The following is a 24,627-nucleotide window of genomic DNA, read 5'->3' as shown; positions in this document are numbered from 1 at the left end:
GCTCGATGAAGTCGGCAGCCGCCTGCTCTTCTGACAGGGATTCGACGTGCTCCTGCTCAGTAGCACTCTGAGCAAGCAGTGTAGCCTCTAGTTCGGCCAGACGCGCTCGTCGCTGTTTCAGATCTAAAACGCGGAGTTGCTTCTTCATAGTGTACAAGTTCTCAACAATCTTCTATCAGAGAAACAGGAAATGTTCCAGACACGCCGCCTGTTGCAGAGGTTCTCCAAGTTCGTGCTTGCACCTGTCCCTGGAGGCGCGGTGCTTACAAACTCGCCTATCGGTGCGACTCTAACTGCAGACGCTGCGCTCGCTACCCAAGTATCGAGAATCAACTAACTGTTGCTAGGACGCTTCCTAACCAGGTCGCGAGTATCGTTGGAACCACCGACCGTGCGCGTCCTCCTCAGGTAACTCGTGCCAGCCACAGCACTCGGATGGACCAGAGTCCGTTCTCGTGCCAGTGCGTCCAGCCCGGTGGCGCTTTTGTAGTGCTTGTGGTTTGCTCGGTGACCGGCCTCAGCATGGGGAGGGAGTCGATCCAATTCCGGTTTTGAGTCCTACGGGACAGGGGCTAGAGCAAATCGGGGCCCTCATGGAGGAATGGTGTAAGATTACCGTGCCATCTTGCCCAGACGCGGTCGCTACCAGGTGCCTAGAGCGGGGCGCCTGTCTGGCTTTCGGGGCGTACGAGCTCCACGAAAACAGGCGGATCGGCGGTGTTGGCCTCATCAAGTTTTCTCCCGAAGACAAGCCGCTACTAGCCTGGAAAGCGCTGGATTTCGGCGTCCTCGACTTGCACTGGTTCAACGAAAACAGCCTGGTGGTAGCCTCAGCTGACGGCGGGATCCGTGCGTTGCAAGTGCAAGATGGAGCCTCAGGCTGGACAGTACAGCAACATCTAGACGGTCCAGCTATCGCTCTATCGGTTTGTCTTGGGGCGGGAGCAAGCGAGGGCAAGATCGTCACCAGTTTTGCTGACGGAGCGATCGCGCTGGCGACGTTGGATTCTCCCAGCTGGCTCTGGGAACGAACGCAAGCGCACGCCCACGAGGCTTGGTTCGCGTGCTTCGGAGCGCAGGAGTATCTGATCATGAGCGGTGGCGATGACGGGTACCTACGCCTTTGGGATTCGCGTTTGCGACCGCAGGAGGACCCTTGCGTATCAAGCTACCAAGCACATGAAGCACTGGGCGTGACCAGAGCGTGCTTCTTGGATGAGCACGTTTTTGTTTCCGGTGGATTCGATGAAAAGCTGCGTTTTTGGGACACGCGTATGCTCGGGCGCTCGTGGCAAACGCTGCAGATGCCTGGCGGGCCATGGCGTATTGAGGTGCGCGGCACCTCGCTGCTGGTGGCCTGCATGCAAGGACACGCCGCGATCGTCGATCTCCTGGGGCCGCTACCGCGACTTCAAGTCCATCTCGGGCAGCATATGGATCATTCGCTCGTCTATGCCGCAAGCTGGCTTCCGGGGTTGGGGCACAATCTGAAATGTGTCACCGCTTCCTTTTATGAGAGAATTCTCTACGTTTGGCGCAGCGCTCCAGCGGACTCCGTCGATAGGAAGAGTCTGTAGCACTCGCGTGATTGCTGGACAGAGTGAGTAGTGCTGCCTAGGAGCAAAAATTCGCGATAAACGATCCTGCGTGGCTACGCGGCAGAGGCGATTGATTTACTGCAGAGACGCGTTCCTGGACAAGGTCCATGAGGAGCGGCTGCAGTTATCGGTACGCGTCTGATGTGGGTCACCGACGCGCACTCTTGTGTGAAGTTTTTAAAAGGTCAGGTGAGCCGCAATGTGGATAGCATTCTTCTTAAGTGATTCTGATCGGAATTTCTTGAGGAAGAGATACCTGTACCTGCTTTGAGGAAGAGAGGCGCACTCTATGGCACAGGAGGCCTAATGCTCACAAATCGGCAGTCTTCGATATGCATTGTAGGAGCATTTGGCGAAGCACCTAGAACTCTGGACAATTTTCGGCGCTAGACATCGCAGTACGTCTTCTGCGAATGCGTTGCGCGTCTTATATTCATTCCAGAATAGAATGGAATGGGTCCAGTTAGCTAACTCGGTCGCAAAAACGCTAGCATTCCGCTCTCCTTCTATCTATTTTCATCAACATCAGCCTGTGCGGGCTTTGAGTGCGACTGATTCCTGTCCCTCTCGCTGATCACTGGGCTTACAAATGCCGATGTCTGCATTCGCGTCAGCCGCGCTGCAGCAGTCGAGATACGGTGATGCCAGCGTTCGAGTCCGGCGTTCGCTGTTTCTGGTTCATCCGCAAGCACTGCATCCACAAGCGGTCGTTACGATCCGTGCGTTGCTGGCCATTTGGAGCCCACGTCTCTGGAGCTTCGGTGCGGCTGCCGCAGCGATGACGCCTGACTGCGTTCAGGTGCTTCCATGGGTCTGACGCCACACACGTGCTCCTTCGAGCACCGCCTCGTGGCACGTGAACGCGCGCGTCATCGCTCCTTGCATGCCACTGACCGCTGCAAAAGGCTGCCTTGGATGCCGTACCCAAAGAGCACGGACTTGTTCTGGGCGATCGCCTTGGCGAGCACGCTATCGACTGCGAATGCAAGCGACCGCTGCCCCGTTCGACAGAGGATTTGCGGTAAGCGACGTCGTTCGGGATCAGGTATGTACCGGGGGCGGAATCCAGACTGGAGCGCACGCCCAGCAATGTCGATCGGTCTGCGCTCCCTTCTTCGTGCACAGCGGTGACACGCGCTCTGCTGGAAGCGATCGCTACGATGCCTGACGTCCGACTCCAGGGCCCTTTGTAATGCAAACAAGGGAGACGAGCACTTGTGGGCGTATTTTCGCATGAGAGGTATGTTGCTGACGATGTTGCATGGTGTGTTGTCGATGCCCACAGAGGGAGAGGGCAGGATTTGTCTCTGGAGTGAAATCGATGATTTGACGTAACGCGTTCAGAGAGGGTTCGGTATGCGCTTGAGACGAAGCCTCACAGGCTCGCCGTCGACTTCTCCTTCACTCGCGGAGGCGGCGGCCCGAATCGCCCCGCCCGCGAGTCGCCTCGCAACGGACGGATCGGGAGCTTGGAGAACGCGCGATTGCAGGATGCTGTTCGTAAGGGAAGCAGAAGAGCAGAGGCTCGCACGCGTACAGCGGGTAACGAAAGCGGATACTGGACAAACCATTCTGGATTGCGTCGCGAATGGTCTTGCTTCTAGTCACGTAACGAATTCCTGCTATGAAAGCGGTAGGAACTACTCCGAGGGTTATCACCGAAAATCCTAAAAGTGCATGCAAATCCCTGAGCCCCAATCGCTGCACGTGGAATGTCGATGCTATGCTTCTGAATAAAAAACTCGGTGAAAATCACGAGGCAGGAACAGAGCAAACAATTCAGTGTTCCACTTTATAATCTAATAGGGGGTTTTGGATCTCAAAGCGGATGCATGTCATGCAGAGTTGATGCGTACCTGCCGCATGCATCCCGAAGAGCGTGTACAAGAAGCAGCGGTATCCGCCGGACGCTGGCCCAAGGGCTACATTAGTCTTCCAACTCAATTTTATTTCTCGGCGGATGCGGTGTAGAGCAGCAGATCGAAATAACTCTGCAGTGTGCTCTATAGATCGTCGATGAATTGTCTGTAGGGTATACTTTGTACTGAACAGTGCAAGGAAGACTGCAGTTCTCCTTCAGATCAGTCACACCGTGACACTCAGATGGTTGAGGAACGTGGAAAGAAAGATGTATGTGCGCTTTACGCCAGAAACCGATAGTTTTATAGAATGCTGGCGGTCAATGGCAGACAGCGAACCGTCGTTCACCTTCCGGAAGGTAGAAGCGACAACAGTAGCCACTACGGGCGTCTCTGCACCTCACCAGCTTTTTCATCCTGTCCTGAAAACACTGGGATACAGTCCCAAAAAGGTACTAGTTACAGCATGTCCATCTTCCAACGAAATCGCAAAGAAAGTGTTCCTGGTACCTCACGACCGGTATGAGGCACAGGGACGTCGGTTTCTTTTTTCAGTTGATGATGGTTCCTTCAGGCGATACCGTTGGCGCATATATGGGTGTTCGCGGGGAGGGATTATGTTATATACGACCGAACTCGAAGAGAACGAGGATATCATCTGGTCTAGCTACAAGGGATTCGTATGGCGGCCTCAGCGTCGCTCGTAGAGAAGTCTCATACAACACCATGTACAAATTAGCCGAATCATTGAAGACTTTTCCCTGACATCTGGTAACGTCCTTCAACTATACAAGTTGGTATTTCATGATGCCCTTTGGGTTCGAGTTTTTGCGGATTCTATCCGGATAGAGCTGCTTTTCATTAATGCTTCCTCTACGTGATTCAACACATCGAAGGAATGTGTCGTACCGTGAAACGTAATGAACGCTACGCTGGGCGAACTGATCAAGCTTTCACAACTTTGACTCACCGGGGCACATTCCGTCTGTCTTCCGCAAGTCCTTCTCCCTCCGTGAAGGGGTTTCACCTCAGGACATGAAGAAGGGTGTTCATGTTCCAAAATAAAAAATAAAATGCGATGGTATGGGCGTATAATTCGAGGATCTCGGAGGGCCATCATCACCGGGTTGGACGAAAACCAATAAAATTCTCTTCTCCGATACCATCGTGAGAAGAGGAGCAAGTGACGAAGAAGCAGAAGAAGGGGAAAAGTTGAGAAAAGGTGTTTACCCAGCGGGACGATGACGAGACTGTCGTGGCGCAGAGGACATGAGCTCTAGAAATACTTGCTTTGGTTATTTCGCCCGGATGCAATAAAAGCAAGGAGTTTGTCAACTGTGACATCAACGCCGCCACAAATATGAGACGATGTGCGGTGCCGAAGAGGAGACTCGGGGATCTGAGGCGAGCTTACTTTATTTATGGGGCAGCCTCTTCGCGCAGTATGTGAGGAAAATCTGAAGCCGATACCAGGCGACCGGTCAAACGACGTTGGGAGGCGTCTGCGATTGGACAGATATTTTTACCTTCCATCGCTGTGAACCTGTTCCGCCTCACTGGACGTATAAACGGAAAGAGAGAAAATCCGTACGTTCCAAAGTATTCCTACTTGATGTGAAAAATCAGCAGGTAGCCAACGAATATCCGGGCGCATATGACTGGCGGGAGTAAGAATCACTTCACGGTTTGGCGATTGCGCCACGACCTTCCGGGTACGCTCTCGCCAGTACACCAATAGCGTAGACCAAAATGCAGTATCTGCTTTTGTCGGGTGCCTCGATCCTGCCATGTGATGTACAAGGCTCGCACGTCGTGGTCCATATCGACGCTGAAAGCGCGCTGCATCTCTGCCAAGATCGCCGGATCCGGGGAAAGTAGCAGGCACCATGACCTAGACAACGACGACAGTACGGCAACAACATGTAGTGTCATCAGTGCCAGCCCATAACGCCCGATAGCAGTGCAATCCAAAACAGTTCACCATCCATAGTCCGATAAAGTTGCATTACAAGCATCAGGAATAAACGTATATACATGCACATGAATCGTGTCGTGAGTATTTTTTAACGAACAAGAAACCTAACGAAACTCCCAATGACGAAGGAGATGCGTACCTCATCCGCTCAGGCGTGAGCCGCTGCGAACGCTACGCGTGTGCTGGGCTCATCGAGGGGTTTCTTGCCCGGTCGCTGCAACCTTCGCCACGCCTCTGAACCTGCTCAGCGTGGACTGGCAACACCCGATGACCGACCAGATCACTGTTCTGAGTCCACGCAAACAGATTGATCGACGGACGACTTTTCTGGATGTTGAGTCCCAACAGCAACGCGAGCCTTTCTTGGTTCGCTCAGGGCTCGAGTTGCCTTCGTGGTGGGAAGGCGAGCGTGACCCTCGCGAGCTGCGAAAGTATGCGCTACTCTTCTTCTTTCTTGTACTGTTCGCCGCGGCAGTTTTGAGCATCCCGATCTTTTTGCCACCAAGTGATGAGCGTGCTGGAACGAGTACGCCATCTCAGGCGGCTGACTCGACTCACGATTCAAAGGGAGGCCCTGTCGCTGGAGGTTCTGATGCCCACAAAGGCGCTCGTGGCGACGACACCACTGCAGCGTCACTTGTAGAAAACTTTGCTCCGTTTGGCAAAAGCATCTTGGCACGTGGTGAGCGATATGGAGCGGTTGCAGCGGACAACCCCGTCTGTTCGAAACTAGGACTGCAGGTTCTATCGGAACTGGGCGGAAACGCCGTGGACGCCGCTGTGACCTCTGCCCTTTGCCAAGGAGTTCTGTCGCCATTTGCATCTGGAATCGGAGGTGGGTGCTTCGCGCTCGTTCGGCTGCAGAACGGGTCAACGGACTTCATTGACGCACGGGAGACGGCGCCAATGAACCTAACGCACCAGCTTCTACGCGAACGGGGCCCGGAAAGTACGCGCCATGGCGGACTCTCCATCGCGGTTCCTGGTGAACTTCGAGGTCTCGAGCTCATGCATGCCCTATACGGGAAGCTTTCTTGGAGAGATGTTGTGTTGCCAGTGATCCCTCTCGCTCGTAACGCGACGGTTGGAACCATGCTCGCATATCGCCTGGCTCAGAATGCTCCAACAATTCTCAAATCGCCTACTTTATGTGAAGTGTTCTGTGACCCCAGCGGTTCTCGTGTCTTGGCGGAAAACGAGACGCTCGTCCAGACGGCGCTGGCAGAACTCCTGACGCAGATTGCGCTTCACGGCGCTGATTACTTGTACAATCACTCGGCCTCGACTCTGGCGAAAGAAATTCAGGAGGCAGGTGGACTAATGACTGCCGAGGACATCAGTGGATATCAACCGAAACGGAGACAGCCTCTGCAAAGCTTCTACAGGGGCTTTGAGATTCTCGGTTCTTCACTTCCGAGCTCCGGTGGACCGGCGATCGCTATGGCGCTGAACATCCTCGAGGGCTACAATATGCCATCTCGTGGACATTCCAATGAGAGTCTGCAGCTTGTGACCGAAGCCCTGAAATACGCTTTTGCGAGCCGTTCGCAATTAGGAGATCCGGACTTTGTGCCTGAAGCAGCAGTTCACGTCAGCGACTACATGGTGAACAAAGCGGCAGCCGCGCGTCTGCGCGAAACTCTGGATACCCTGCAAACGCATCCTGCGGACTATTACTTTGACGCCGAGCGTATTCATTCGACTATCGGCGGAGTCGATGACCACGGCACTACCCATTTGAGCGTTCTTGACGCACAAGGCAATGCTGTCGCGCTCACGTCCACCATCAATACTGAATTTGGCTCCATGATTCGAAGTCGCTCGACAGGCATTGTCTTCAACAACGAGATTGACGACTTTTCCGTGGCCGGGCATCCGAATGCCTTCGATATATCACCCTCAGAGCCAAATTTTCCCGTGCCTGGAAAGCGACCACTTTCCTCGATGTCACCTACAATTGTCGTACGCAACGGACGTACCGTGCTTGTTGTTGGCGGATCCGGTGGGCCCCGAATCATTTCATCGACGCTGCAGGTGCTGATCAATGTGCTCGACTTTGCTGATGGCCTGGTAGAGGCCATTTCTATGCCACGCGTACACCATCAGCTGCTACCGAATGTTCTCTGGATGGAAGCGGTTGGTCAAAAATGCGAGCTCGGAGGAGTTCGATCTGCACAGGAAAAGAATAGCGGTATTTGGACTCAGATGTGCCAATACATGCGTCGTGTCGGTCACGAAATTGAGGGAAGCCAAGACCATGAGAGTATTGCACCAGAAATGGTTGGCTGTGTGCAGGCTGTCGTGCGACCCCATGCTGGTTTGCCGCTATTTGCTCTGCATTCAAACGAGCCGGTGCAGCGCGGCACTGTCCAAGACGGTATCATGTACGCAGCGAGTGACCCGCGCAAAAGAGGTCAGGCTGCTGCCGCGTGAAGCGAAAAAACCCCACGCGCTGTGGCGAAGGCTGCAGCGACCTGGACAGCAAAGTATTCCAGTGACATGGGCGCCTGTCGTGCACAAAGGGATGCAAGTGGATTTTGGTTTCCTGTGAGACACAGGACCACCGCCGCTTTTAGCTGGAGCAGAACTATATCGTAGATGAGTGGTCGGAACTCCGCATACGAATGAAGCCACGATCGCGTGAAATGTTTTCCATCATACTCTCAGATAAGCGTGCAATGGTGGCCGACGAACGCGAGCCATGCCAGGCCCTATTGGCCTTGCGTTCGGGACTAGAATTGAGCGAGTCTCTCACGTCACAGCAAACAATCCCGCACGACAACACACTGCCGGACATACAGTGCACGAGCACGGAAACCTTCCTTGAATCTGTTGTTCCTGATCGTGAATGAGTCCAATCAGCGCACAGAAGGGTTTTACTTTGCAAGGGGCGTTCGCGTGGTCGACTCCATCTCGTTCCTTGGCCCTGTGCATCAAGCGCGATTGCCAATTAGGATTCTCAAAATGGCTATACTGAGCGCATCTGATGTACAGTTTGGGGTGTGCGAAACTCTAGCAGCGATTTTCGACAAGATCTGGAAGCATGCGAATGCCAATCAGAATTTGAAGACAGAATTGTCCCAGAAATAGCCACCTTGAAAAAGCTTCTCCATTGCACTGCAATGTCGCTGGGCACGAACGGGGCATTGAATGAAACTATGCACGAATTCAGAGGCTCCTAGATGGGCTCCTCTATATATACACACACATTTCTAGGTCCCGGTATCCGAATGCGCAAAGATGTAGATGCATTTTTGCATCGATGCATCTACAGTCACGTACACAGGCACTGGTCCAGGCGCGCCCCCAGATTCAGATACAGATACGTATACGGACACGGGTGCGCAAATGCACATATCCGATACCCAAAAGCGCTCGTGCAAGGATGCGCGCTCCCACTTTTTCGACGCAAACACAAGTGTTCGCTGAACAACCACCCGGCTAAAAAGGGGCAGAAAGATTTCGCCAGCTATCATGAGACGGATTCATCCCGCATCGTTGACCGAATACGGTGGAGCGCACTTTTCGGTTCTGCGCAAATGCGCCTCCATACGAAGCTTTCACATTCTTTTCGTGTATCCCGAGAGGTGTACGTGCAGTGCAATCAATCGCACAGTGCAGTTTCCCAGCTCGCGACAAACTCGAAGGTGCACGCCCGGTCGTCCCCAGAAGGACATTACAACCGGGCAAGAATCCTGAACAAGCTCTATTATCTATGCAGCAACCGATCGGAACACGTCGTTGCTGTCGCAACGGATGCGATGCCTATTATCGGACGCAACTCTGGTCTAATTGGATCCACTAGGCTCCTTGCAAGAAGTATCCGATTGAGCGCTTGGCTGCGAGGCCGGATTCTCAGCTCCAGATGCATCGAAAGGCTGCGTATCGTTCCCTGATCTGTGCGGTTGCGAATAGCCAACGACTGAGCCGTCTCCTTGCGAGCGTTCGGACACAACACCCCCGTGATCAAGCTGATGACCTTTCCATACAATGTACTGGTCCCGTCCTATCAGCTGTATGCGCACCGTACAGAGAGATGCCCATATTCTCTCGACACACGGAACTTCACGTGGGCCTTCGGCTTCAAGAATGCGAAAGCTGACATGGTTCAGCACCAGCACGATAGCATTCGTCTGATGCGCCAGTCGCTGTAGGAGCAGACCAAGTCGTGCCAGTGATCGATCCGGCACGAATTCGCTTCGCACAACCGACGCGAGGGTGTCTACAATAACTAAAGCGACCTGACTTGTATCGATTACACCTGCATCCATGCAGTAAGCCAGCGCCAATACTTCTGTCATCGAGCTAGGACGGAAGCACTGTATACGGTGCATTCGAGACGCTACAGAAGGCTCTATGCGCTGGAGCCGGTCCGAAGTCATACCACCTTCTGTATCCAGAATGATAACCTCAGCGTTGTCTCGGATGGCGCGACATGCACATGCCAGCGCAAGGTGAGTTTTTCCGACACCTCGCGGGCCACTTACCTCGGTGACACAGCCCCGTCTAATCCAGTGATCGAGGAGCGTCTGCAAACGACGGTTGGCGCTCACTGTTGAAGCTGTGTCTGCTCTGCTGGCGTCCACAACAGAGTCACTGGTTCTACGCCCACTTGCACGCACATAGGGCGGCGCTGCACTCATCTCGCCAAAAGAAGAAATCCTTTCGCGTTTCCACTCCGTCTAGGCTGCAACTTGCACCAGAAGAAACAAACTCGGGTCACTCTGGTCCCAAAGGGTCAATAACGGTTGCCTCTGCGGCTGCTGCAACGACCGAGGCGCTCGAAGTCGCTAGCGGGTTCACAGGATCGACCTTCTCACACCTGCTAGTGTCCGCGAGCTGCGTTTTGTGAGCGCAGCGAGCTCATCGTCAAGGACACTGCACGCTTTTGCAGAACTGCTGCTGTTGCTGCTGCTGCGTCCCGGACTCTAACAGAACTTGTCGTCAATGCAGGACAAAGACATGCTCGCTGCGCTCTTCGTAGCGGCTGGTGCAGCATCCCAGCTGCGATGACTGCCTGTCAATTGGTGCTACTTTCCTTAACCTCTTTTAGATTATAAAATGGAACACTGAATTGTTTGCTCTGTTCCTGCCTCGTGATTTTCACCGAGTTTTTTATTCAGAAGCATAGCATCGACATTCCACGTGCAGCGATTGGGGCTCAGGGATTTGCATGCACTTTTAGGATTTTCGGTGATAACCCTCGGAGTAGTTCCTACCACTTTCATAGCAGGAATTCGTTACGTGACTAGAAGCAAGACCATTCGCGACGCAATCCAGAATGGTTTGTCCAGTATCCGCTTTCGTTACCCGCTGTACGCGTGCGAGCCTCTGCTCTTCCGCTTCCCGTACGAACAGCATCCTGCGATCGCGCGTTCTCCAAGCTCCCGATCCGTCCGTTGCGAGGCGACTCGCGGGCGGGGCGATTCGGGCCGCCGCCTCCGCGAGTGAAGGAGAAGTCGACGGCGAGCCTGTGAGGCTTCGTCTCAAGCGCATACCGAACCCTCTCTGAACGCGTTACGTCAAATCATCGATTTCACTCCAGAGACAAATCCTGCCCTCTCCCTCTGTGGGCATCGACAACACACCATGCAACATCGTCAGCAACATACCTCTCATGCGAAAATACGCCCACAAGTGCTCGTCTCCCTTGTTTGCATTACAAAGGGCCCTGGAGTCGGACGTCAGGCATCGTAGCGATCGCTTCCAGCAGAGCGCGTGTCACCGCTGTGCACGAAGAAGGGAGCGCAGACCGATCGACATTGCTGGGCGTGCGCTCCAGTCTGGATTCCGCCCCCGGTACACACCTGATCCCGAACGACGTCGCTTACCGCAAATCCTCTGTCGAACGGGGCAGCGGTCGCTTGCATTCGCAGTCGATAGCGTGCTCGCCAAGGCGATCGCCCAGAACAAGTCCGTGCTCTTTGGGTACGGCATCCAAGGCAGCCTTTTGCAGCGGTCAGTGGCATGCAAGGAGCGATGACGCGCGCGTTCACGTGCCACGAGGCGGTGCTCGAAGAAGCACGTGTGTGGCGTCAGACCCATGGAAGCACCTGAACGCAGTCAGGCGTCATCGCTGCGGCAGCCGCACCGAAGCTCCAGAGACGTGGGCTCCAAATGGCCAGCAACGCACGGATCGTAACGACCGCTTGTGGATGCAGTGCTTGCGGATGAACCAGAAACAGCGAACGCCGGACTCGAACGCTGGCATCACCGTATCTCGACTGCTGCAGCGCGGCTGACGCGAATGCAGACATCGGCATTTGTAAGCCCAGTGATCAGCGAGAGGGACAGGAATCAGTCGCACTCAAAGCCCGCACAGGCTGATGTTGATGAAAATAGATAGAAGGAGAGCGGAATGCTAGCGTTTTGGTGACCGAGTTAGCTAACTGGACCCATTCCATTTTATTTTGGCATGGGTGTATCGAGAAAGTCGTCGCCTTTCTCGTCATGCAGTTGGTGAATTCCCAAAGAAATGTGCCAAAAAGAGACACAGCAACAGACGAGCGTTTCCCGTGCGGATTGCAACATGTTCTCCTCGCCTCCTGTGCTGCTGTCGCCGGCGTCACGCTGGATATGTTTGTTTTCTGAATTATCGACCCAGTAACGTTACACCGGGAAGCCGGCGACCATTCCAGGATGAACGCTCTGCATCTCGGCGGGAAGCTGTGCTTCTGAAGCATGGTATTAGCGCCTTCAGTAATGCTGCGGACAGTATCAAATGGCTCTGCACAGAAGAGGCAGGTCGCTCGGAAGAATCCCAGAGAACGTATGTAAGCAGCACGCGTGTGGTTGTGCTCGCGGTCTCAGCAACGAGATCTCTTTTTCGCGATGCTCGCATTCATGGACCGTCCGGTGCGCTTGCACCAGCGCTCTCTAATAAGGCATTCCCCGGGGTATTTCGCTTACGCTAGACAGCAGCACGAATGACCCTACTGTTGATTCGCTTGTCGTCTTATTTATCGAAAGATCAGTTGTTTGATCGAACCGAGCTACACCGGTGCCGGTGTGCCGGCCATCATGACCATGCGGGATATCGCACTATCCACTGAGAACTCGCGCGTCGCAACACCCCGGGCACGCAATCGCCCGATCCCTGTGCCAAACTCAAAATCGTGTCTGGAGGCGACAGCGAAAAAGCGCGCGAAAAATTCGCGCACAGTGGACGGCGGCGCGCTTTGTCTGACACCTTCTACCTGGAATGCATACGTGTCTCTGCGGCGGGGCGATGCGTGTCGTCGCGGGAACGTATGCGTGCACCGGAGACACGCTTCCGCGCTCCACGAAGAGTATGCGTGCATAGGAAGCGCTCTAGTTGCGGTGCTTATTGGTGTTCTTTCGAGGCCGTGTGTGAGGCGTGAGTGCAAGTAGGGAACAACTGATTCATCTTGTGACGAGACAGGGTAACGCGGAACTCTCGTCGCAAAGGTGCCTCTCGTATCTTTGCCAAGCCTGGCAGCTTCGGAACGTGAGGCGACTTTGGGAGAGCTGGACGGAGGCGGCTGGACAATCGTTGCAGCTCTTCCGGGGGCCAGTGGCGCGTGTGTTTTGATGCCGTGCGCGCTTCGAAGCTTCTGAGGAGGAAGCTGCACTACATCGCTTGGGAAACTTCGAGAGCGCACTGCGCTCGAGGCCTTGTGAGACGTGTGCGTTTCCCGCGCCCCGTCGTTGCGAACGACTAGAGAGCGCCAGGGACTGTGCTTACCTATGGCACTGGACGGGTATCTTGACCCTGATGAGGAACAACTTTCCTCTGGGGCTGAAGATGAAGACGCTGAAGTGGACGTGCGGACGTTGCCTGCGCACGACACGCAGGTAGAAAGAGACTCGCGAGCTGCGCTGGATGCTCGGGATCGGATGGCTGGATTTTTCCCATTGCCCCCGGTTCTGGACGGTTTTCGAGCACCAGAAAGGATCGGATGGTTGCTAAATGTGGCCGTTGCAGCCGTACATGACCCAGCGAGTGGCCGCCAAGTGAGCGCATTGGATTGTTACTTCCTTTCCGGGGATGAAGGTGGTGGCGACTTTCGTGTGACGCTGTGTTATAGGCCTTATTTCTATGTGGGATGTACACCAGGAAAGGAGACTGATGTAGAGTCGGCGCTGAAACGGGATTTCAGCGATGTGCTCAGTGGGATTCATCGGGCCGAACTCGAGGACCTGGATATGCTCAATCATTTGGCGACGCGAGCCCGACGTTTGTTCCTTCGTGTGGAAACGTTTACAACCGATGATTTGGTAAGAATCCGCAGTCATTTGCTGTCCTATGCGAATGGTAAGCAAAACCCCAGCCTCATACCTGGGGATCTCAGTACAGACGCATCCGCTTCCCTCTCGAGCGCGGCACAGCGGATTCGTCGAACAGATCCGTACGAAAACATCGTGGAACTCCGCGAATACGACGTCCCCTATGTGACGCGGGTCTGCATCGATTGCGACATTCGCTGCGGTTATTGGTATCGCGTGGAACATTCATTATCCTCGGGAGGGGCTGCTCCAAAATTACACCTCTTGTCCGAGCTCGTCGAGCGTGCGAATCCTACCGTGCTCGCGTACGACATCGAGTGCACCAAGGCCCCGCTGAAGTTTCCCGACCCATATGCGGATGATGAAATCATGATGATTTCATGGATGTTAGACGGCCGAGGCTATCTAGGCGTAAATCGCCAGATCATAGCAGAGGACATCCACGGGTTTACATACGCTCCGAAGCCTGAGTTTGAATCTAGCTTTGTCGTCTTCAACGAACCCGATGAAGCATCGCTACTGCGGCGCTTTTTCGCCGAGGCGCGAGCCGCACAACCGCGGGTCTACGTAACGTACAACGGAGACGCCTTCGATTGGTTTTTCGTGCATGTCCGTGCTAGCCGTCTAGGCATCAACATTCTGGACAAGATCGGAATGTCGTTCTCGGCAGCAAGAGGCTTATGCCGCGGACGCGCTGCAGTCCACATGGATTGCATCCATTGGGTGAATCGAGATAGCTACCTTCCGCAAGGCTCCCGTGGTCTCAAAGCAGTGACCAGGGCTTTGCTAGGTTACGAACCGCACGAACTCGACCCCGAGGAGATGCTAACAGCTGCGCGGACACGGCCTCAGGAACTCGCTGCCTACTCGGTGTCCGATGCAGTCGCCACCTATCAGTTGTATATGAAGTATGTCCAACCTTTCATATTTTCGTTGTGCAACATTTTGCCATTTGGACCGGATGATGTTCTTCGAAAAGGCTCGGGCACTCTCTGCGAAAGCCTCTTGATGTGTGAGGCCCATCGGAGAAACATCGTAGCTCCAAACAAGTTCAAAAACAATGCGACAGAACGAACGTTTCAAAGCCGCTTGCTCGCCAATGAGACCTACATTGGTGGACATGTTGAGGCACTGCAGTCAGGTATCTACCGTGCAGACCTTCCCATCCCATTCAGAATTGACACAGCGGCTGTTCGGGAGCTGCAAGAAAACTTGGACCAGTTCCTTCAGTTCGCAATCGAGCGTGAACAGGATTTGCATCTGGAGGAAATTACGGACTATGAAAATGTGCGGGCAGACCTCGCGGAACGACTCAAACGCCTTGCCGAGCAGCCGCTGCTGCAGGAGCGCCCCCTGATTCTCCACCTGGATGTGGGCGCCATGTACCCGAATATTATCCTGACGAACCGGTTGCAGCCGCACGCTTGCGTCACGCGGGAAACTTGCGCAGCCTGTGATTTTAACGGCACGTCTGACTGCCGCCGCAAGATGCACTGGGTCTGGCGAGGAGAGTGCTATCCTGCAACCATTGGAGAGGTGCAGAGTATCCGCGCCTCAGTCCTGACGACCGTACGGGCCCGTCGACGGCAAGGAGAGAAAGTTTCGGATGATGACGCTGAGGCCATGTACAGGAAACGACTACGGGAGTACTGCATGAAGGTCCACAAAAGAGTCCTCGAACCGACCGTTCAGACGCGAGAAGCCTGGATATGTCAGCGCGAGAATCCCTTCTACGTAGACACCGTGCGAGCGTTTCGGGACCGTCGCTACGAATACAAGCGGCTACTCAAGCAGTGGCGCAAAGCGCTGGCGGAAAGCGGCGGCGCCTCCATCGAAGCGCGCAACATGTGCATCGTCTATGATTCAATGCAACTCGCGCACAAGTGTATCCTGAACTCCTTTTACGGCTACGTCATGCGCAGAGCTGCTCGCTGGTACTCCATGGAAATGGCGGGTGTTGTCACACAGACCGGTGCGAGTATCATTCGCCTCGCCCGCGAGTGGATCGAGCGCGTCGGCTTGCCACTTGAGCTCGACACTGACGGTATATGGTGCGCGATCCCAGCTACCTTTCCGAACGACATAACACTCCATACTCGCAGTGGTCGAGAGATTTCCATTTCTTTGCTCTGCACCGTTCTCAACACCAAAGTCGCCGCACAGTATACGAACCATCAATACCAGGAGTGGTCACCGGACGAGGGAACATACAAGCAGCGCTCCGAGTTTAGTATCTTTTTCGAGATAGACGGACCATATCGAGCGATGGTACTCCCCGCCAGTCGCGAGGAGGGGAAAAGCATCAAGAAACGTTACGCCGTATTCCAGCGCGATGGGAGTCTCGCCGAAATCAAAGGTTTTGAGCTGAAAAGAAGAGGCGAACTGAAACTGATCAAGGTGCTTCAGAGTGAGATCTTTGGGCGTTTTTTAGAAGGCAGCACCCTAGCCGAATGCTATGCTGCCGTTGGCGAGACTGCGAACCTCTGGCTCGATGTGCTCGACAGTAATGGCGGCCTGCTCAGTGATGCTGAGCTTCTCGAACTCGTTGCAGAGCAGACACATATGAGCAAGCCGCTAGCAGCATACATACAAGCTGGCCAGAAGAGCAGCGCAATAACCTGTGCGAAACGGATACAGGAATTCTTGGGCAAGGACATGGTTCGCGACAAGGGCCTCGCCTGTCGCTACGTGATTGCGCGGTATCCTCTGGGAACGCAAGTGACGGAGCGAGCTATTCCCGTGCAGATCTTTTCCGCAGACCTCGAGCAACGCCAGGCTTTGTTGCGCAAGTGGTTACGGGAGCCCGTGTACAATTTCCGCGAAATCCTGGACTGGGATTATTATCGCGGCCGCCTCGCGAACACCGTGCAGCGGATCATTTCCATTCCAGCAGCTTGCCAAGGCGTACCGAATCCGGTGCCTCGTATTGAGCATCCCGACTGGTTGCGACGGCGCTTGCGAGACCTTGCCTGCGCGCAGAAGCAAACTACGTTGAAGAGCTTCTTCAGAGCCGACCAGAAGGCCACACCCGACCTCGAGGATATCGTTGTCGTCAAAACCGGACCGTTGCCGCGCAGGCAGCCTTGCAGCGATGCTCGCGGCATTGCGAACACGTCTTTGTTGAACGCAGCAGTTGCCGCTGGTGCCGCTGGTGCCGCTGGTGCTACGTCGTCGGTTGACCTTGCTCGTACCGTACTTGAGACTGTGAGCACCTCGTTGAAGTGGACTGCTGCTGGTACGTCGGTTGGGTTTGCTCATAGCGCTCAGGAACAAGTTACTGAGCGTGACGCATCAGGTTCACGTTTGGCTCCGTTTCGGGCCGGTGTGCAACAGGTGGTTCAGCCAGGCCGTTGTCGACCTCATTCGGACGCAGCAGCCCGTGGCGAGCCGCCGTCATTGCGACCGATATCGTACCAGCAGTGGCTTGAAGCGGTTGCCAAGCCGCAGTGGCGTCTCTGGGTCCGCCAGCGGCGAGCCAGGAGAAGTGCAGCAGCGCACCCAGCAGGTCTACGTTGCCGCCTCAGCGGACTGGTTCTCGAGCACGCCGACCTTGTCGAACCGCTTCTCGTCCTTGGTATTCGCGAAACAGGAACTTTCCAAACATGTCGAGTTTGGTTCCAAACGAGCAGGGGACGTGTGCTCTCGCTGCCTGTCCACGTGCCGCACGAACTCTGGTTGCTCTACCGCAGACTCCCGCCCGACGCACTGGGTCAACCGATCGAAACGAGCAGGAACAGAGCCTGGTGCAGTGACGAGCTTGCCGTGCACACGCTCACCGTCCGTGACGCGAGCGTCAGCGAGGCCCAGTTGACCACAATGGCCCGGGACGCTCTCTGTCTACACGCTGGCTATCTGGTTGGACTTTATGGTGTGCAGGTGTCACCGCTCTTGCTTGCCGTTGCCTCGCTGGGCATTGTTTGTGTGCTGAAACCGGATGCAGCCAAACAGACGTTACGTGCGCTTCAGCTGCAGGGCATCGCGCTCACCGACCTGGACTCGGTCGAGAAACGGAAGCCCGCAGACTTCGCTTCTCCTTCATGGATCATAGTCTGCGGTAGTCACGCAAAAGACCGTTCTGGCCGCGGCATTTGGGTCATCTTCAGTCCCGACCGCATCATTCTGATCCTGGTCGGTTCGTTCCGATCCGACGCTGAAACGCGATCCACCTTGATGCGCCTGCGACACGAAAGCAGCGTCCATGGCGATGGTTCACTGCAAACGCTCGGAAACGCACTCAATCAGACGGAGATTATTCACGCTCAGGACTGGAAGCGAGGCCTCCGCCTGCTCGGACTCACGTTAGCGAATCGTTTCCCCGGGGGGGCTCGGCCACCGTTGTTGTTTCTGCAGACTGCCGTGCCCGTCGCGCTGATGCGCCGCCGTGTTCCGGCGCTGAACAATTACCCGCTCGCTGTGGTACCGCACGTCGCCGCGGATTGCTCTTATCAGCCGACTGGCTGGGAGGCACCAGCCATGCAGCGCACCCTGCAGCGAGTGACAGCGCTGTGCGCTCAGCTGCCGCTGCGTTTCCAACTCAGTGACCTATATGGGGTGCCGATCGGCAACCTCAGTGGCGACCTGGTTGCAGAGACGCTTGATGTGGCCGTGGCGAGGGCGCTGCTGCAGCGAGGCTGGCCGCTGGACTGGCTTCATCGAGGTGACTCCCTGGCCTTGGATGTGGATACCACGAGCGACGCTGAGACCTGGCCCCAGGTGTCGGTTCCGGGTGCGTATTCGGGTATTTGCATTGATCTGGAGATTCAAGACTTGCCACTGGTTGCCATTCTCGAAGCTGATACGCTCTACGCGATGGATCGCTCACAAGCACCGTCCGGTAGCTTGCTGGTACAAGTTCTTCGGCCGCTGGTGCAGACCTGGGTCGGCCTCGAAGCGAACGGGGACCAGAGCGCAGCGCTCTTAACGAGTCACTTGCATCGGTGGATCGTTCGAGGCCTTGCGGGTCGGACAAGTCGCATGCTCTGTGCTGAGCTGCTGCATCTCATTCGGAAGACTTTTCACCATCTCATGGAAACACTTGCCGAAATGAATGCCTCTGTGATCCACGCGACGCCGTTCCGGCTGATGCTCTGCACGCACCGGCGACAGCTATCCGAAGCAAAAGCCTACTGTCGGTTCCTGCTCGAGTCGTGCCGCACGCGGCCGGTGCTGCGGCGCCTCATTTTTGCGCCTGTGCTTCGCTACATACGCGCGGCATTCTGGCACGATTCCGATCACTACTGGGCATGGACCATGGAAACGACGCCAGTCCAGACCGAAGCAGAAGCACCGACGACGACGACGACGACAACAACAACAACAACAACAACAGAGGCAGGAGCTATACCAAACGGAACAGCAAATGGGAACGTTGCGCTGTCGTATCGGCTCGAGTACAGCTGGCGCGATGCGGAGCACTGGAGTGCGCCTGCCCGCAAACAGTTTGCGGCCTTGGCCCAGGGCCTGCTCCAGCATCTCGCCCTTGCTGGACAAGAGGGCCAGGGCCGCGCTCCCCATGTGACAGCAGCCGGCACCGTGGGCGCTCGTGCCGCCCCAGCGGCGCTCACGCCCTTGGCTGCCGATCAAATCTTTTTCCTTGTGAAGCAATGGTCGCTTGATCGGGAGCCTCAGGCAGCAGCCCAGGATGCGCACTGGCTCTTCCGCCTCCTGCTACTCTATCGTCCATGGCAAGAGGCGCTACTCGGAGTTGAGCATGCGGTCTTCCGCTTCCTCAAATGCAGTCCGTTTGCGTACAAAGCGAAATCGCTGGACGCTAGCCATCGGGTCATCGTTCTTGACCCTATTGTCTGCAGCCGGTGCTTTGCAGTGAATGTGGCCCAGCTTGCGTCGAGTCAGACGACGGAAGCTTTGTCAACGCGAAGCTGTCGTATATGTGCGTGTCCGTTATCGGAAGCACAACTTCGGTACCGAGTCGCGGGACGTTTATCCGCGCTTTTACAAACCTATCTCGTTCAGGATGGTTTGTGCGATCGCTGCGGCACAGCCCAGGGCCGTCTGCTCAGCGATCAATGCGAGTGCAGCGGCAGTTGCACGACAAGTCGCTGGGAAACATGCACCACCAGTCGAGCACTGCAGTCTTTGTTCGCGTTCTGGAACCCGACTCCATGCACGTGAATCGTTTCGCAGTTGGTCTGGCATGCGCTGCAATCCCCGGGCGGCACGGAAAACAAGCGTTTCAAGAGCAGTGGCCACCCTAGCCTCTGATTCTACACAATTGCAAGAACCGGACCAGATGCAATATCGAGCGTGTGTGTGTGTATGTGACGCACACACACACACACGCACAGCACGAACAAGAATTCCCGCGTCAACGCCTCGCGTTCACGTACGAACTGCATTCTCTAGCACGATGCATGAATGGACGATATGCATAGCAGCAGCAGCAGCAGCAGCAGCAGCAGTCGTCGTCGTCGTCGTCGTCGTCGCATCTTCTGTTTAAGGCGTAAAGCGACCAGCATATGCCTCTGGAGTGTATACGCTCCTGGAACAGCAATCGTTCACTGGTCGTACCTCGAGAGCGCGCTCACGCAACCGCTGTGGTTTCTCGTGCGTCATCTGCGTTGGCGTCTGCTGGTCCACTAGCACCGGCACTGGCACCGGCACCAGCACTGGCAAATGCAATGCGATAGACGTCGTCGTAGGAGCTGACAAACGAGACCTCCAAGCCCCGACGAATATAGTCGGGCAGTTCTTCCCAGTCTCTGATATTCTGCTGGGGTAACAGGACTCGCTTCAACCCGGCACGTTTCGCCGCAACAACCTTTTCTCGAATGCCGCCAACCGGCAGAATGCGTCCAGTGAGTGTCATCTCACCAGTCATGGCCAAGTCGCTGGGTACCGGTCGATTCAACGCCAGCGAGAGCAGACTCGTCACCATGGTGCAGCCGGCAGAGGGTCCGTCCTTGGGCGTGGCACCCTCGGGAACGTGCATATGGATATAGGCACGTTCAAAGAAGCGATTTGCTGGATCTTTGGCCTGGAGAAAGCGTCTAGCGAAAGAGAGCGCAATATCGCTGCTCTCTTTCATGACGCTGCCGATTTGGCCCGTCGTATGGAGGCGTGGACCACCAGTAAAAGCGCCTCCACTACCTTGATGCCCGGTATCAATACTCTCAACGTAGAGGACTGCTCCGCCCAGAGGTGTCCAGGCGAGACCCCGCGCTACCCCAGACGGCATGCGGCGATAAGCGAGCTCGCTTGCGTACGGGGGCTTTCCGACGAGTTCCGGGAGCGATTCGCTGTTGACAACCATCTGGCCGATGTCCTGGTTCACGATCTGCAGCGCTACTTTGCGGCAGATGCGTTCAATCTGTTTTTGAAGACTACGGACGCCAGCCTCGCGACAGTAATCGCGTGCGAGCGCCCGCAGAGCGCCTTCACGGATCACCAGTTGACGAGCTGTAAGGCCAGCTGCCTTGCGAGCCTGCGGTACCAGGTGGCGTCGGGCAATGGCAACTTTTTCCTCCAGAATATATCCAGGTAGGGAGATGTTTTCCATGCGGTCTAGAAGCGGTGACGGGATCGAATCGATTACGTTGGCCGTGCAGATGAAGAGGGTTTTGCTGAGATCCACCGGCACATCCAGATAATGATCCAGGAAAGCGTTATTCTGCTCGGGATCCAGTGCTTCGAGGAGTGCCGACGAGGGATCTCCTTGCCAGCCTCGGCCGAGTTTGTCGATTTCGTCGATGAGAATGAGCGGATTCTGAGTCTGCGCAACTTTGAGCGCTTGGATGAACTTGCCGGGCATAGCGCCCACGTACGTTCGCCGATGACCTTTGATTTCAGCGACGTCGCTCATACCGCCGACGGAGAAACGGTAGCACTTGCGGCCCAGTGCGCGAGCGATGGACTTGCCAATGGTTGTCTTGCCGACCCCGGGGGGTCCGCTCAGCAGTAGAATCTTGCCTTCGACGGTGCCCTTGAGTTTGCCAATGGCGATGAATTCCTGAATCCGCTTCTTCACATCATCCATTCCATAGTGATCCTCGTCTAGCACCGCACGTACATTCTGGATATCGAGGTTATCCTGCGAGTAGACACCCCAGGGTATGATGGTCAGCCAGTCGAGGTAGTTGCGCGTCACATTGTACTCGGAGCTGGCCGGGTCCAAGGCGCTCAGTTTCTGCATCTCTTCGTCGATGACGCTGGCCGCCTGCTTTGGTACTTGCTTCTGCTCCAGTCGAGCCAAAAGTTTGGATTTCACTGACTCGCGCTCATCCTTCTCTAAGCCAAGTTCTTTGCGAATGTACTTCAATTGCTCGTTGAGAAAGAACTTGCGCTGCGCATTGGAGACGTTCTCTTCGATTTGCCGACTGATCTTGCGTTGCACGCGAATGGTCTCCAGCTCGGATTTGAGAAGTCCAAGAGTTTTGCTCAAACGCTCTTCCAGTCGTGGCTCTTCGAGAATTTCTTGCAAAGCGGCAGCGTCTGCTGTCGAGGCGAGGCAAGCGCCCAGATCTGCAAGATGATAGGGGTTGTTCACATCCACGGATTCGAGCAGCAGCTCCAGTTGTTCCTTGTACAGCGATCCCGCAGACAAGAGCTCTCGCAGTGTTTCAACTACCGCAAGAGAATACGCTCGAATGGAGGTGGTCTGTTCCACCTTCTCCTCCTGGACGGGCTCCGTGTGGAGGAACAGCAACGCCTCGCGGCGAGCAACCCCGGTGGCGCGGATTCGATGGTGACACATATAGGTGAGCTCGAGACCCTTCGGTCGCGGAGCCATACGCAGCAGTTCACCAATAACCCCAACTTTGAACAGTTGATCCGGATCCGGCGCTCCGCGCAAGAGTCCGTCAGCGGGGAGCGCGGTGATGCCCCCGGGCGCTTCGCCGCCACCCTGTTGGCGACCCTGACCTGCGCTTTTATGGAGGAAGAGGCCAGCGAACCGGTTACCACCATCCTTCATTGCAAGGAACGCCTCACATGCAGCCGAGTCTTGGACCAGAATTGGCGCAACAATTCCGGGAAAGAGCGGCCGACGGTACAGCGGGATGCAAGGCAGTACCAGCTCCCGAAACGGGACCCGTTGCACAATCGAAGGCGGCTGCGCAACAGCGTCACTTGCAGAATGCTCACTGGGTTGGCTTGGTGGCTCTTTGTTCTCCGCTGCGGCGGCATCAGACTCGCTGCTAAACCCGCGAGACTGTCGCAAAGGAAGCGTCCACTGTCGACGCTGCGTCAGACGAGTGAGTCGCTCGAGGCTGCCAGCGTACCGCTCCGGCCGCGCTGAGCGCAGCACTCGCTGCAGGATCATAGTACCGCTGCCGTAGAGCGATCTTCTGACGCCTTTCGTCAAGGATCAAAGTGAAGAGCCACGAAAAACAACCTGTTCAAAGGCTCTCGCAGTGACGACATGCCCACCGGGAGAGCGGCGCTGCTGCGCGGGGGGCGGCCCCGAAGGACGTCGCGGCCGAACGCTCGACGCCCAGCTGCCGCAACTCGAGAAGCAACCTGGCCACCTGGAATATAGCACTTGCTTTAGCAGTTAGAGGCAGAATACTCGTAGGTATTGCGCCAAGGATACCCAGTGGATGCTGTAGCGTTATTAAGGGTTACTGGCGACGTCGTTACGGACGCCAAGCGCTTCGATACCCGGCAAGGCTGGCTTTGTTGGTGTGCTCTGATCCCGTAAAGAGCGGCGATTCGTCTGGTACCGCTACTGGCTTGAGCCACACGATTCATATGAACCGATGGATCCATCGTTTACTGCGTACTATGTCGCAGAACTGCCTCTCCAGAGCAGCATACGCAACTTTTTGGAGCGGCAGAGACGCTTCCAGCGCAACCTAGCGGTGGTGAGTTCTGGAGGCACCACGGTACCGTTGGAGAAGCATACCGTACGGTTTTTGGACAACTTTTCTACAGGGCGTCGAGGAGCTGCTTCAGCCGAATACTTTCTGGAGTCAGAGTACGCAGTGGTTTTTCTGTATAGGGAGGGCTCGTTACGGCCGCTGCAGCGGCGCTTGGCGAAACTCGTCACGGATCCCGTCACTGTTTTGGTGTCAGAGGGCCATATTAAGGAAGGGGTTGCGTCTTTCCGAGTCACGGCGGATGCGCAGGCAGCGCTTGTGCAGTACGAACGCGCGCTCAAGGAGGAGCGAGTTCTCGAAGTGCCGTTCTGCACCGTCTATGAGTACGCACAGTATTTGGAGTTGATTGCGAGTGCATCTGCTGTTTTCGAACGCAATGCTATCCTGTACATGGCTGCGGCAGTTTCCGACTTTTACCTGCGGTTTGAAGACTTCAAGAGTCATAAGCGAACCTCGGACTCTGCGTTGGTGTTGAAGTTGAGCTGCACACCAAAGCTTTTGGACCTGTTGCGTGAGCTCTGGGCGCCACAGGCGTTTGTCGTTGCTTTCAAACTCGAAACCAGTATGGAGACTTTGCACGAACGAGCACAGTTGACTGCTAGCCGCAGCGGAGCCCATATCATGGTTGCGAACCTGCTGCACGAACGCCATCATAGGGTATGGATTCTGGAGAACGGGCGAATGGAGGAAATCGAGTGTCCCGAGTCGGACACGGAAATAGAGAAACGCATTGTGGAGGCTGTCATCGCATCGCACCGCTGCTACTTGGATGCAGATCGCTAGATAAGGTCCCGTTGGGAAGCTCCGCCATGTGTTCGCGCAGCTTTCGGGATGAGGGAAATGACATTCGGGATAAGCGGGGGGCTCTCTGGAAAAGCACCACGACGAGAGCCGTGTTTCTAGGGATGGATATTGGCCCGCAGAGATCTTTTACAAGTCGACTTGGCCCTGGGCATTGTACATGCTTTCGGAGAGTCCCAGGAGATGTGTTCAATGAGACTGAACGCATACCTCAGCGTACGGTATCGTGTAGACCGCTGTCACTTGCCAGCACGATCCATAGAAAACACTCGCCTTGTTCGTTGCTTGCCGGAGATAGTGTCTGAAAGCGACCG

At 55.5% G+C, this 24,627-nt stretch overlaps 6 protein-coding genes and 1 non-coding gene across 7 annotated transcripts; 4 read left to right on the top strand and 3 right to left on the bottom strand.

Annotated features, from left to right (window-relative positions):
* Positions 1 to 593: 593 nt before the first annotated feature.
* On the top strand, positions 594 to 1,577 carry CYME_CMQ102C (hypothetical protein, conserved; the record flags this gene model as incomplete). The annotated part of the gene is made up of 1 exon (XM_005537995.1): positions 594 to 1,577. One exon carries the CDS (start codon positions 594 to 596, stop codon positions 1,575 to 1,577), a length of 984 nt encoding a protein of 327 aa, XP_005538052.1.
* Positions 1,578 to 5,699: 4,122 nt separating this feature from the next.
* On the top strand, positions 5,700 to 7,865 carry CYME_CMQ101C (gamma-glutamyltransferase; the record flags this gene model as incomplete). Its single annotated transcript, XM_005537994.1, has 1 exon — positions 5,700 to 7,865. The coding sequence occupies one exon, from the start codon at positions 5,700 to 5,702 to the stop codon at positions 7,863 to 7,865; it is 2,166 nt and encodes a 721-aa protein (XP_005538051.1).
* A 1,355-nt stretch (positions 7,866 to 9,220) lies between these two features.
* Positions 9,221 to 10,075, bottom strand: CYME_CMQ100C (similar to DNA repair and recombination protein Trad; the record flags this gene model as incomplete). Its single annotated transcript, XM_005537993.1, has 1 exon — positions 9,221 to 10,075. One exon carries the CDS (start codon positions 10,073 to 10,075, stop codon positions 9,221 to 9,223), a length of 855 nt encoding a protein of 284 aa, XP_005538050.1.
* Positions 10,076 to 13,139: 3,064 nt separating this feature from the next.
* On the top strand, positions 13,140 to 19,811 carry CYME_CMQ098C (DNA polymerase epsilon, catalytic subunit; the record flags this gene model as incomplete). The annotated part of the gene is made up of 1 exon (XM_005537992.1): positions 13,140 to 19,811. The coding sequence occupies one exon, from the start codon at positions 13,140 to 13,142 to the stop codon at positions 19,809 to 19,811; it is 6,672 nt and encodes a 2,223-aa protein (XP_005538049.1).
* CYME_CMQ099T lies at positions 14,123 to 16,474 on the bottom strand. Its single transcript, XR_002461551.1, has one exon. It is a non-coding gene; the product is annotated as a hypothetical transcript (transcript).
* Positions 19,812 to 20,220: 409 nt separating the features above from the next.
* Positions 20,221 to 22,956, bottom strand: CYME_CMQ097C (probable ATP-dependent protease Lon; the record flags this gene model as incomplete). The annotated part of the gene is made up of 1 exon (XM_005537991.1): positions 20,221 to 22,956. The coding sequence occupies one exon, from the start codon at positions 22,954 to 22,956 to the stop codon at positions 20,221 to 20,223; it is 2,736 nt and encodes a 911-aa protein (XP_005538048.1).
* Positions 22,957 to 23,392: 436 nt separating this feature from the next.
* On the top strand, positions 23,393 to 24,295 carry CYME_CMQ096C (phosphopantothenatecysteine ligase; the record flags this gene model as incomplete). Its single annotated transcript, XM_005537990.1, has 1 exon — positions 23,393 to 24,295. The coding sequence occupies one exon, from the start codon at positions 23,393 to 23,395 to the stop codon at positions 24,293 to 24,295; it is 903 nt and encodes a 300-aa protein (XP_005538047.1).
* Between the last annotated feature and the right edge of the window lie 332 nt (positions 24,296 to 24,627).

Source organism: Cyanidioschyzon merolae, chromosome 17 (genome assembly GCF_000091205.1).
Source record: "Cyanidioschyzon merolae strain 10D DNA, chromosome 17, complete genome".
NCBI lineage: Eukaryota > Rhodophyta > Bangiophyceae > Cyanidiales > Cyanidiaceae > Cyanidioschyzon > Cyanidioschyzon merolae.
This window is presented reverse-complemented; position numbering and strand designations above follow the sequence as displayed.